The sequence below is a fragment of the Anolis carolinensis genome, chromosome 3 (assembly GCF_035594765.1).
Source record: "Anolis carolinensis isolate JA03-04 chromosome 3, rAnoCar3.1.pri, whole genome shotgun sequence".
NCBI classification, from domain to species: Eukaryota; Metazoa; Chordata; class Lepidosauria; order Squamata; family Dactyloidae; genus Anolis; species Anolis carolinensis.
The window spans coordinates 233,929,951-233,942,136 of record NC_085843.1 but is presented as its reverse complement, the minus strand read 5'-3'; the positions used below and the strand labels follow the sequence as shown (position 1 = coordinate 233,942,136).

Genomic DNA, 12,186 nt, shown 5'->3' with positions numbered 1-12,186 from the left:
ATGCTAATCAAGGTGGCCAATTGCATCATTCACACTTGCCTCAAGCAGACAAGTGTTCGTTCTCCCACCTGGACCTTCCACAGATATATAAACCCCACTTGCCTAGTTTCCAACAGGCCTCATAACCTCTGAGGATGCCTCCCATATGCGGCTAAACGTCAGGAGAAAATGCTTCTGGAACATGTCCATACAGCCCGGACAACTCACAGCAACCCAACTACATCCCCCACAATACTTTGCGCCCTCCTTCCTTTTCTATTGTCCTCGAGCCAGTGAAGGCGGTCGTTAGGCAGTTTGAGCATTCGAACCGGCCAATAGCTGCGTGAGAGTGGGCAGGACATCTTGGGAAGCAGCCAATCGGCTTTTCAGTTGAACTGCCAATGGGAAAGCAGAGCGGCAGATATGAGATGGCGACGGTATCGGCTGTGAGGGGAAGTGAAGGAGAGAAACGGAACCGCGGGTAAGATGGCTGTCGAGCCGTAGCTGCGCAGAAGGCGGAAGGTAGCCTTGCGGTCCTCTGTGGGGAATAGCGAGGGGGAGATCAGTGGTTCTTGGTGGAAGGCAACGGAGAAATGCCTGTAGGTAGGGAGGGAAGAAGGCCCAAGCCACTCGCCAAGGTCCTTGTAGGCAGAGTCTAGCTTTCCCAGATCAGAGGCCTGCAAGGTATTTTCAGCTCTTTTAGAACTTGGAAAAGCTGGAGCCTCAGCACACTAGAGCTGAAAGAGAATGCGTCCCACTTGAAATTCTGCGGCGCCTCCTGCAGAATTCTGGGGCCTGTAGTTTTGTGAGGCTCAGGACCTCTCTGGTCGAGCATGATAAAGGCTCCTCCCCAAACTACAAGCCCCAGAATTCTGCAGTAGTCAGATACAGGATTTCAGGTGGGATGCCTACTCTTTGCCTACTCTTTTCATATATATTTAAGGTCTACAGGTGAGATCATTTCTATATCTGTAGTCCATCTCTCCCTCTCAAGCCACAGGCCATTCGGTCTATGAAATTGTCCAGTTTCCTAGACCAAATAGCACTTAGCCCAGTGAGAATTGAATTCCATTGGAACCAGTTATGTAGCGTGTATTTCACATAAGGAGGATCTGCTTTTCCGATACATATGGCTTCATGGAGTTTCGTCCAATTGATTGTGGAGCTGCCTTAGACCTTGCTTTTGGGTGACATGTTTTAACATTGGAATGTATTTTAATTGTGTTTTTATGTATGTATTTAATTTTAATTTCATTTTACTTCAAGTTTGTTTTTATGCAGGTGCCATCTGTGCACTATGCAGGTGCCATATGTAAGCCGCTTTGAGTCCCCCTTGGGATAGAGAAAGGCGGGATATAAATATAGTAAATAAATAAATAATGCTTTGACATCCCACCATAGGTAACCATTGTCCCTTTATGCTGTAAATGACACAGCAACTCAGTAGCACTTTCCCCTTCTACGCCATTCGAAGCGAAAGCAGGCTTAAAGAGTTGTCTTAAAGAGTTCTTTCATTTCTGGTTTTCTCAGCATGTCCTCTGTGATGACATGGTCAGCTCCAAGAGACTTTAATCTGATCACTAGTTCCTGGAGATTGGGTCTATCTCTGACCACATTTGTTTTGATACCTTTGGCTGCTGCCATCTGGATAACAGCCTGCCACACTCCACTATTGGTAGCATTTTGGATGACAGAGTGTCTTGGTTTTAAGACTTCAAAATCAGACAACATTTGATAAGCTGTGCAGGGTTTACACTCAAGGTGGCCACGCACATCAGTGGGATATCAGGCAGTAATTTCAGCATTTTTTCCTCAACAAATTCCGCCTCTGTTCGCCATGTTCCAAGTCCTGCTCTGTCATCTCTAGTGTGCATCTGACTACCACAAATCTAGAGCACTAGTTTCCAATCTTTGGTCCACTAAATGTTTTGGACTTCAACTCTCAGAAGTTAATAATATAATAATAAAACTTCATATATATTCTGCCCTATCTCCCTAAGGGGACTCAGGTATCAGCAAACATTCCATGCCGTGAGAAGCTGAATAAAGACAAAAAATAACCAACCCCAAATCCCAAAAACAAATCCACATCTATATAAAAATAATAACACATTATACTGCAATATTACCAGTAATATTATATGTAATATATAATATTCAATTATCATATTATATATTATTATATTGTACCATATTATTATACCACAATATATAGAATATGCTACCAGTATATTATGCTATTAGTATTATATAATATATTGTACAATATCGTAAGTTGTAGTATATACAACATACAATATATTACAACATTATTAATATTACTTAGGATATACTAGTACTATTACATTACAAAGTTCCAGTGAGTTTGGACAGATACCTAAGATTGGGAGCCACTGCTCTCATGGGAGCTCTAGTCCAAATGTTCTTTTTCAGGCACTGACTACAATGCCTATAAGTAATGACAAGCATTATGGAAGTTTTAGTTAAAATCAGCTGAAGGGAACCAAGGTGTGGAAGCAGTGGAAGCCTGAGAACATGTTAAATAGTTTGAAATTTATACTATAAGCCAGCGCTACTCAGTGTATTGGCCCTGGTCTTGTGCTGTTTCCTGATGTGTTTCCAGGAAAGAAACAAAGAAATTATGGCCAATAGGAACTAATATAGTGCTAGTCTTTGACATATTGGGAAGGGGGGGTAACTGCCAACCCCCCCCCCCCCCCCCCCCCCGCCGCCCCATCAGAGTGTTTATATCAGTGCTTCTTGACCTGGGCTATGACAATAATCTTCATGGTTTCTTTTTTCAGTTGTGGCCTCCAGATGGGGAAGAGCAAACACAATGTGCTTTAAGGCTGCCAGGCTTACGCTAGATAAAATGACATGCACTCCCAATGGTTTGCAGCTTGGGTTTGCTCCTGGAAGCCACTTTGGACATAGAAGTCCAGGTTTTGGCAGTAGCTAGGAGTACATCTGCACAGTTCAGCCTTGTGCTCTAGTTGCACCCATTCTTCAGATGTCAGATCTGTTCACGGAGACACACACCTTAGTTACGTCCCAGTTGAACTGCGATATTATGCTCTACATGAGGCAGCCTTTGAATTGTATTTGGCAACTTCAGCTCAAGCCAGACTAGTAACTGGGGATGGCTACAGGAAGCATGCAAGTCAATTGCTGCATCTGTTCCCAGTGTGTTTCTTAGCATGATTAAAGCTGTGGTTTTGACCTATGAAACCCTATTATAACTCAGGTCCAGGTCATTTGAAGGGCTGTATTCTCTTCTAACATGCTCATATTCTGAGATTTGTTGAGGAGGCCTTTTTAGAGAGCCTGGCACCTTTCCTCCTTTTTTTTTTTTATAAACAGCTAAAAACGTCTGTTTCAACAGACCATTTAGGTAGGAGACACTTTATGTAATGTATTGAATTTTCAATTTATTATTTTTGTTTTTCTTTTGTGATTTTCATACTTATGTTTTTAACTAGTTTTAATTTTTTGTAACAGTTTGATCACTTTTTAACTTTTATATTTATGCGTTTTAAACCCATTTTTAAAACTACTATAATCTACATTTAGTCTCAAACTTGGAAAAAGGTAGAATATAAATAAATATATAAATACCTTCTTCCATGTATTCAATTACTGGTATTTATGGATTTCTAATTTAATAATAAAATTCATGAGAGAGATACTGGTCATATATAATAATACATTCTAAGAAAAATTGGCCAAATTTTTGATTTGGTGCAATATAACCCTAAAAGATGACTGTTGCATGGCACAGGTCAAAGGCAGCATGACCTTCTCTTTAAACATTTCTAGAAACAATCAAGTTTTCAGTAGACTTGAGAAACATTTGTACTGTGGGGAAGAGGAACCTTCAGAACATGGGTGCTGTGCCATTTTTCAAAGCAGATATGAACTGGACTCTGGCATCTTAAATACTACTGGAAGATAATTTCCCACTGATGACAGGATTTGTGGTAGTAAACAGTAAATCAGGCAATCTCTTGAATAACTTGGTACCTACAAATTCCTTAAATATGATCTGTTAGCATGTACGTGTCCAGTGCTCTTCAGAAAATTTACGTTATGCTTGTAATAAGCTGCTCTCGTTATTGACCTGCTTCTGATACTCTGCACCAGCTGTAACTTCTGTATCAGCCTTGGGCTAGCCCCAAACAGAACTCATTATGGTAATTTAATCTTGAAGTTATTAGTATCTGGGCCACAGTGGCTTTACAAATAGTTGTGGTCTTTCACTAGCCAAAGCTGTCTGCATCCCTTTTTAACTCCTACACTGAAAGTTGTGAGACAGAAGAGTTAATATTAAGAGACGACACGAAAGCAATAACTGTATTGATTTAAAGAAAAAGTCAAATACATATTGTAGTAATATCTATATTGGGCTAACAAAATGGCATAAAATGTCGCCAACTTTCAAGGTTATCAGGTATATATGACAAGTTGTTTCAAGGAGTTAGTGTGGGATTGATGTTGAAAAATCATAGCTTTGATTGTGAGCAATTGAATTGTATAGTCTCCCTTGTCATACAAAAGGAGATGTCAATCTTGCAGCTTCGAAATAACCAGGGTTTTCCTCTCTTTTATATCAAGGATGTAGTGATATCATATTTCAATAGTAACATAACTACATGTTGGGGAAACAGGCAACATTTTCTACTTGATTTTTGTTACTTTTAAAGGCTATTTTAGAAAACATTTTGACCATTTCTGGTTTTTTATGACTTTTGTAAAATGCTGATGAGTAACACAAGGCACCATTTAAGAAAAGCATTTAATGAGTTTTTAAAACAATGTAACAACTTTGAAAAAAGTGACTTTTTAAGTCTGGGCAGTCTTTAAAGGAGCAATTCTAAAGATTTTGGAACATTGGCTATACAGTAAAAGCATTCTAGTGACATCTCAATTAGAGCCAAGAAATGGGATGCAAATCCAGACTCATTTGGGAATCAGTAAATGGAATTGATGCATGAAGTGCGTTTTCTAGAAGTGTCTTATCTGCAATGAAAAATTAAATTAAGCAGAGGCTAAAACTATCAAAGCCCTCATAACTAGACAGAGCAAGTACTGTTTAATTTGACAGTGTAGCCTTTGCCGTTTCTTAGTGGCCTGGGGCTTTGGCTGTAGACAGCATGACTGCAGCTCTGGTCGAGAAGAAATGCTGAAATTAACCCACAGCAGAAGCCTCTTTCTTCACATTACAACATTTCATATTGTTCTCAAAGATCTCTTAATGAAAGCCTCTTTTTATTTCCTGAAATATCAATATTTTCTTCATGCAGTTCTCAATAAAGACTTCATTGGAATCTGAACCTTGTGTCTGCTAACTGATCTGACTTTTCCTGAAACATATGTTCAGAATTCATATTACAGGAACCTTGATTAGCTCTTTATTTATTTTCAGCCATGGTCCTTGTACAGGGATTCAAGGTAATTTTACCATAATTGATAAGGATAATAGGTAAAAAGCACATTAGTAAAAAAAAAAATTCAACAAGGCTAAAAACAGGCATACTTCAGTTAAAGCTTTTTTCTTTTAATGGCCAACTAGCCTGCCTTTTTTCTCTGAAGTTTTTCTTAATAGCATCTGCACTGAGGGGATGGTGAAGGACATTGGAAGCATTTTGGAAGAAATTTTCAAATGTTCTCTAGACATTTCAATATGTTTTTGTTTACTTAAGCAGGGTTTACCTGACCTGGTTGGTTTATTTTACATAGCATATTACTAGTTTTCAATAAAAAATGGTTATGTGTTTAAGGACCCTACTGCTATTCATTCTATATTATTTCTGCCTCTATTATCAAAGATTATGTCAACAGATGTCATATCCAAAACCACATCATCTTCATTACCTGAAATATGCCTGTATAATTAAGCTGTCACGGGAATTATGAACAGCTTAAACCATAGCCATAAAAAGGCAAAAAACAAACACTACAGCAACTGTTAAAAGGTTGTTTTTTTAGCTATATACATTTTAATTCTAAGGGGCTTAAATATGGAAGGATGGACATAGATTTACCTCAGTAGGAAGGATGTTCTACATCATGGGAGCACTGAGAAGTCTCTATCCTTTCTTCCCATCAGTTGTGCATGGATGGGAAGGCAGTACTGAGATAATACCTACTTGCTGTTGCTCATACAACTAAGTTAGCTGTGTATTTGCTATTATAAGAATGAAGATTTTTCTACTGTGGCTTTTCTTGAAATAGGCCTGGGTTCTATATTCATTTGCTAGCAATCGGCACACATGGACATCACAACAAATCTGTATTCTCAAGAATACCAGCTTCCATGCATGAGGCAATGTGCTAGTGTCTGCTGGCTGACCACTCCAACTTGCAACGAGTGTAGCTAAACAAAACCCAGGCCTACATTCTTATTTGTCTAACATGGTGTCAGCTTGTTTGGTGGCTTATTTATTTCTTAAAAAGTCAGAGAAACAATCTAAAAAGAAACTCTGGGTTCTATCTCTAGGAGAGAAATAAGCCAGAGCTTTGGCACCAGTGAAATTTGGACAAGCAGACTAAGGTCTATGACTTCTTTGGCTGCACCTGCTTTAAACAGAAAAAATGGGTAGGAAATCCAGCAAGTTGCATATGAACCACAAACTTAAAGGAAATGAAGTTTTACACATGAGCCTTGAACATAACTGAAAAACTATTTCAGATTCACAGGCAGTTGTGCACCCAGGTTTTTGCACCAAAGATACGAATATTATCTGGTCCTCCCTTGAGTCAACTATAGCACTGGATTGAGATTTCTAGGGATTATTATCCTGAGGATTTGGCTCTTTTTGTAAGTTACACATTCTCAGCTCCAGCAAAACCTCTGATAGGGCCACCATGAGTCAGAAATGACGTGAAGGCATTTTGCTCATTTTCTGTAATTCCGTTCCCAGTCACAATAGTAGAAAACAAATAATCTATCAAAATAAGCACCATGTTATTTTTTTCTTCTCTTGCTACCTTTTTAACTGGAAAGAGAGAATAGGGAATCAAACAGTAACACCAAAGCCTAATCTAGTGAACACTGAGATACCATAGTAATAAAAGCCAAGACAGTCTAAAATGAAAAGCAAACAAGAGTCTTCTATTATCTGACAATCCCCTGAACAGCTCCTTTCTAATATACAAACTGGGGAAATGGGCTGATTGCATCTTTAACATGGCTGCAGTTCACAGCTTTCTCCTTCCTATTGTTTGTGGCCAGCCTGTCTGAAAAGCATTCTGATTATATGTGCTGTCTTGCATTTCGATTTCATTAGTCCTAATAATAGGCAGACATTTTTTTGTGTGTGGGAGGGTTGCTGATAAAGTGACCTTTCTGAATTACAAAGCCCAGTAAAGTGTAGCATGGGCTATAGAGGTTTGTGCTATTTTCAGCTGTGAAAGCTTTAATCATAAAAAGACTGGGTGGAATGCTAGTTATAAAGTCAGACAAAAATGGACTACCAATCAGCTTGTTTGTCTTTTATAATGTGCCCGAAGTGAATGGAGTGTTAAAGAGTTAAAACCAGAAAAAGGCTATAACAAGAAAATCCTACAAAGATGAAAAAATAAGCAAAAGCTTGAATCTCAGTCTTGTACATCAAATAGTTGTACAAAGGAAATTTAAAAATAAAATCAGAAGGGAGGATATTAAGGAGCTCTTTCTAACACAGATTTGCTGCATAATTCTGGAGTAAGATGACATGAGAAATGGTTCTAGAATACAGCTTTCCAAACGTTTCATCTTGATGACACACTTTTAAGACATGCATTATTTTGCAACACAGTAATACTGTTTTGCTAGCAAACTAGATGTTAAATCAACCTCCTATAAGAGATATATACATAATTAGAATAGAAATGTATGGAAACAAAACATATGATATATTTATATATTTTAAAATCTATGGTTTATTATTTCACATAGACTCAGAGATTTCTCATTACATTCGTGCAACACACCTGAACACTGCAGCCAACACATTAATGTGTAGTGACACACAGTGTGGAAAGTTCTGTTCTAGAGAGAGACTATTAAACCAAATGCAGGGATAGTAGAATGTGCTGGGTGAAGTAGCAGATTTTTAATGAATTCAAATTATATCCTGCTCTCCATCATAAAATCTCAAGGTGGCATACAATTACCCAATATACTCATGTCTAAATCTAGAAATTTTAGTCAAAATGCCAACCCCAAAAACCTGGGTTAACTTACCCAGGGACAATGTGAGTACCGTATCTCAAAGGAATCATCACCCTCTCTGAGTTTGATATCGAAAAAACCCCAACCCCTCCCCTAATGAAAAGGAACATATAGATTGTAGCCCCTGATTTATAGTTTTCCCAAGGATGAAGGACTGTGTCACGCTCAAGGCAGCGGAGCACCAAGAACCATACACGGAGGCCAATAAACTATCTAATATCTTTATTAAGGAAATATATAAGAATAATAAAAACAAGTAGAAAATATAGTCCAGAGTCAGACCTATCAAATGAGGTCGAATGTAGTCCAGAAATAGTTTGTCCAATAAATGATATTAGAGTCCAAAGATAAAATCCAATAAACCGAAACACACACTATTGCCAAACAATAGTGTGGGGAATTGTCCAGAGTCTTTCAAGGTCCAAGGTAAATTCTCAAGAAGGTCTGGAAAGCGGTTTTCCATTCATCTTCTTTCACACGAACCAAATTATAAGCCCCACGAAGATCCAGTTTGGTATAAACTTTGGCTCCCCTGAGTTGGTCCAATAAGTCCGAGATTAGTGGCAATGGGTAGCGGTTCCACTTCGTGATGTTATTCAGAGCCCGATAGTCCACACAAAGGCGTAAGTCCCCTGACTTCTTCTTTACAAACAACACCGGAGAAGCGGCTGGGGACTGAGAGGGTCTGATGAACCCCTTGCGGAGGTTTGTCTCTAAAAATTCCCTGAGAGCTTCTTGCTCTGGTTCAATCAGGGAGTAGAGGTGTCCCGGCGGGATTGGGGCCCCCTCAATGAGATCAATGGTGCAGTCATAAGGTCTATGCGGGGGTAGTTTCTCGGCTTCTTTTTCATTGAAAACATCTCAGAAGTCTGAATACTTCTTAGGCAGGGTAATGATGGGTTCTGTGTCCGTGGCCTGACAGACCTTGGCTACTAGGCAATGGTTCTGGCAATATTTTGAAGCAAACTGGAGTTCTCTACTGGTCCAGGAGATGTTTGGGTCATGAAGTGTCAGCCAAGGGATTCCCAAAATCACGGGGAAATGCGGAACTTCAGTAACGAAGAAAGAGATTTCTTTCATATGTTCTCTTATCCACATTCGGGTGGGCTCGGTCCACTGGCTTACCGGCCCTGTCTTCAGGGGTTGGCCATCGATGGCTTGCACCACCCGGGCATTCTTAAAGTCATGATATTGTAGTCCCAATGAGTTAGCATAGTTTCTATCAATGAAGTTGTTAGTTGCCCCAGAATCTATCATGGCATGGATCATGACGGGTCCCTTTTTGATTGACCACAGTGTGACCACTAGAAGGAAAAGGACTCCCGTTTGCGGCTCTTGAGTGGAATCTTTGACCGGGTTGGCGAGCCCTTCTACACCCGGTCGCTGTCTTCCCCCGCCGGCTTCATTTCAGCCGCCTCCGCAGCCTCCGCGTTCGCGGAGGACGCCGCCGCCAAACGGGTGGGGGGCTTCTTTTTTGCTGGGCACTCTCTGGCGAAGTGGCCCCCATTTCCACAGTACCAACACAGGTTCAAACGCTGTCGGCGGGCCTTTTCTGCAACATCCAGCCTGGGGCGCACGTTGCCCAGCTGCATCGGCTCGTCCTCGCTCCCCAGGGGGTTAGAGGCTGGCTGTGGTGGTCTCCAGACTGGGCGAGGCTGGACACTGGCGGTGGAGGGGGTTTTTGGCCCGGCTCTTCCACCCTGGCCCCGAAGCCACTGCCTCTTGTTGGCGAGTAGGACTTCTGCCCGTAAACAATGGGCGATGAGTCTCTCCAGAGTATCCGGGGGCTCCACCTTGGAAATTTCTTCCTGCGAAACTGTCCCTCGCGAAACTGTCCTCTGAGGGCTATGTCGTTCCAGCCGGTGTTTTGAGCCAACACCCGGAACTCGGCTATGTACCGTGATAGCGGTCTGTCCCCTTGGAAAAGGCGCCGGAGTTTGTGGCCAGCTGCCTCTTGGTCGTCTTCAATTCCCCAGGTATTTCGTATGTGGGCCAAGAATTGTTGCACGGTATTTAGGTATGTGGAACCCGCATCGTATAGTGCCGTTGCCCATGTGGCTGCAGGTCCATCTAGGAGGCTGTAAATCCACGCCACCTTGACATCTTCTCGAGGAAACTCCGTGTGGCGGGCTTCTAGATACGCCATGCACTGTCGGCGGAATACATGAACTTTGGAGGTTTCTCCGGAGAACTTGGTTGGCAACGCCAAAGCAGGGAGACGGGCTCCTCGATCCTTCAAGCCCCGAATCTCCCCCTCTTGTTCCCGGAGCTTGTCCCAAATCCGATTAAATTCGTCCTGGGAGATGGTGTAGCTGGCCGGTGGTGTGCAGGAATCAAAGGCAGGAATCAAAGCTTGAAACTGAGAACAAGGTCCGTGGCTAGAAACGAGGCAAGGCAAATCTTGAATACTTGAATAAGCAAGGCAAGGAAACTGGATTGCGGACGAAGTCCACGCAAGGCTGGAAACACAAACTCACTCCTGAAGCTGCTCTGTTGTCTCCGCAACGAACCAACCGTGCCAGGCACCTTTAACGGGGTCTCGTTTTCCCGCCAAACAGGTGTTCAGCGTCCTCTTTCCCTAGAAAACAGGGAACGAAACCCAACTTTGCAGATGTGAGACTCCCTGGATTTTCCCAGGGGAAACATGGCTAATCAGTGTCTTGTTTGGCAGCAATTCTCAAACTCCTGCGAACTCGCTCTCTAACTCCCCTGTCTGCAGTAAAGGATTGTCTCCTAGCGAAGGGAGGTGAGAGCTGTTCAAGGTCGGTTTTAATTGGCTCTTGGGCAAGAACATCAACATCAGGCATCTGGAAGGACTCCGGCTGTGGTTGATCCAGAGAAAACCCCATGTTTTCATCCTCATCTGCCACAGTGACACTAGGAACGGGACTACAAGGCCCATGAGGCATCACAGACTGGATGAATTGTGACGTCTTCTGTCCCCACAGTCTCCTCAGGGCCTCCCCATGGACCAGCAGCAACCCACCCAACATGGTCCCCCAAACCCCAATATGCTCCCAGACCCAGCTGCTTGGCTCTGGCCAGTTCACTCCAGCTGGTCTCCGCAGCCTTGGTGGAGATCAGCCAGGAGATCCTCCCCCCCTCCCAGCCAAGAAGTCAACTAGGTGGCCACAAAATAACCCTAGCACCTCCATTTCCCAAGCCCCAGCTACTCTATATCTCTCCTTCTCTCATTATTATATATCTCTTGTTATTTCTCCACTTTTATTATTTTTATTTTTATTTTTCTCTTCAGCAAATGTGCGCATAAACAGATGAACAAAATATAACAAAATACCACCCGTGATCCTCTCAGCTGCTGTTCAGCCACAGCGAGACCCCCACTCTTCACCCCTTTCCCTCTTCTTCATACGTGGTTCCCACCAAACAGCACACTAAGTTTATTCTTTATTTATTTCTATTTGTTTATTGTTGTTGTTGTTGTTATGCTTTATAACATGAAGACAAATATACATGAACCCGGAAACTATGAACTCCAGTAACCTTTCCCTTAAGTAATTTCCAGACATCATATCCACACCCCAAATGACAGCCAGAGCCATATCCTTAGACAAAGGACTTTCCCAGATCTGAGCAGGAGGCCATCCATTCACTGCTCTGCGATTTCCTTTTGAAGATCTTAGACAGTCATGGGACAAAGGTCCAGACCGAAACTGTGATTGCAATTCCATCTACAAATCTACATCTCCAGTCTCTCCCTTTGTCTTTGGACATGACAATTCACCTGTGACAACAACCCCCATTGTGCCATCTGGCAGGACCAAGCATTTGCATAATCCTGTCAGATTGGCTTTGGACTTCTCCTTTGTTCACCACATTCCTGGACTACACACCCAGGGATTGGCATGGCCCCCAGACTCCCTCCCTCGGACCATCTCCGCGGCTTCCAGTCTTCCCTGCACAGCTGGGAGGAGATCCCCAGCTATGTCACTGGCACCTCCACCAATCAGGGCAAGCTTACATAGATCTGCCTC

At 42.1% G+C, this 12,186-nt stretch overlaps 1 protein-coding gene across 4 annotated transcripts in view; it reads left to right on the top strand.

Annotated features, from left to right (window-relative positions):
• Positions 1 to 343: 343 nt before the first annotated feature.
• Positions 344 to 12,186, top strand: part of arhgap19 (Rho GTPase activating protein 19) — a 49,034-nt gene continuing 37,191 nt past the window's right edge. For all 4 annotated transcript variants that reach the window (XM_062976350.1, XM_062976348.1, XM_008123068.3 and 1 more), the window contains exon 1: positions 344 to 460. In XM_062976350.1, the coding sequence (XP_062832420.1) occupies positions 381 to 460 (80 nt within the window). In that variant the 5' untranslated portion in view covers positions 344 to 380. The remainder of the gene's footprint in view (positions 461 to 12,186) is intronic.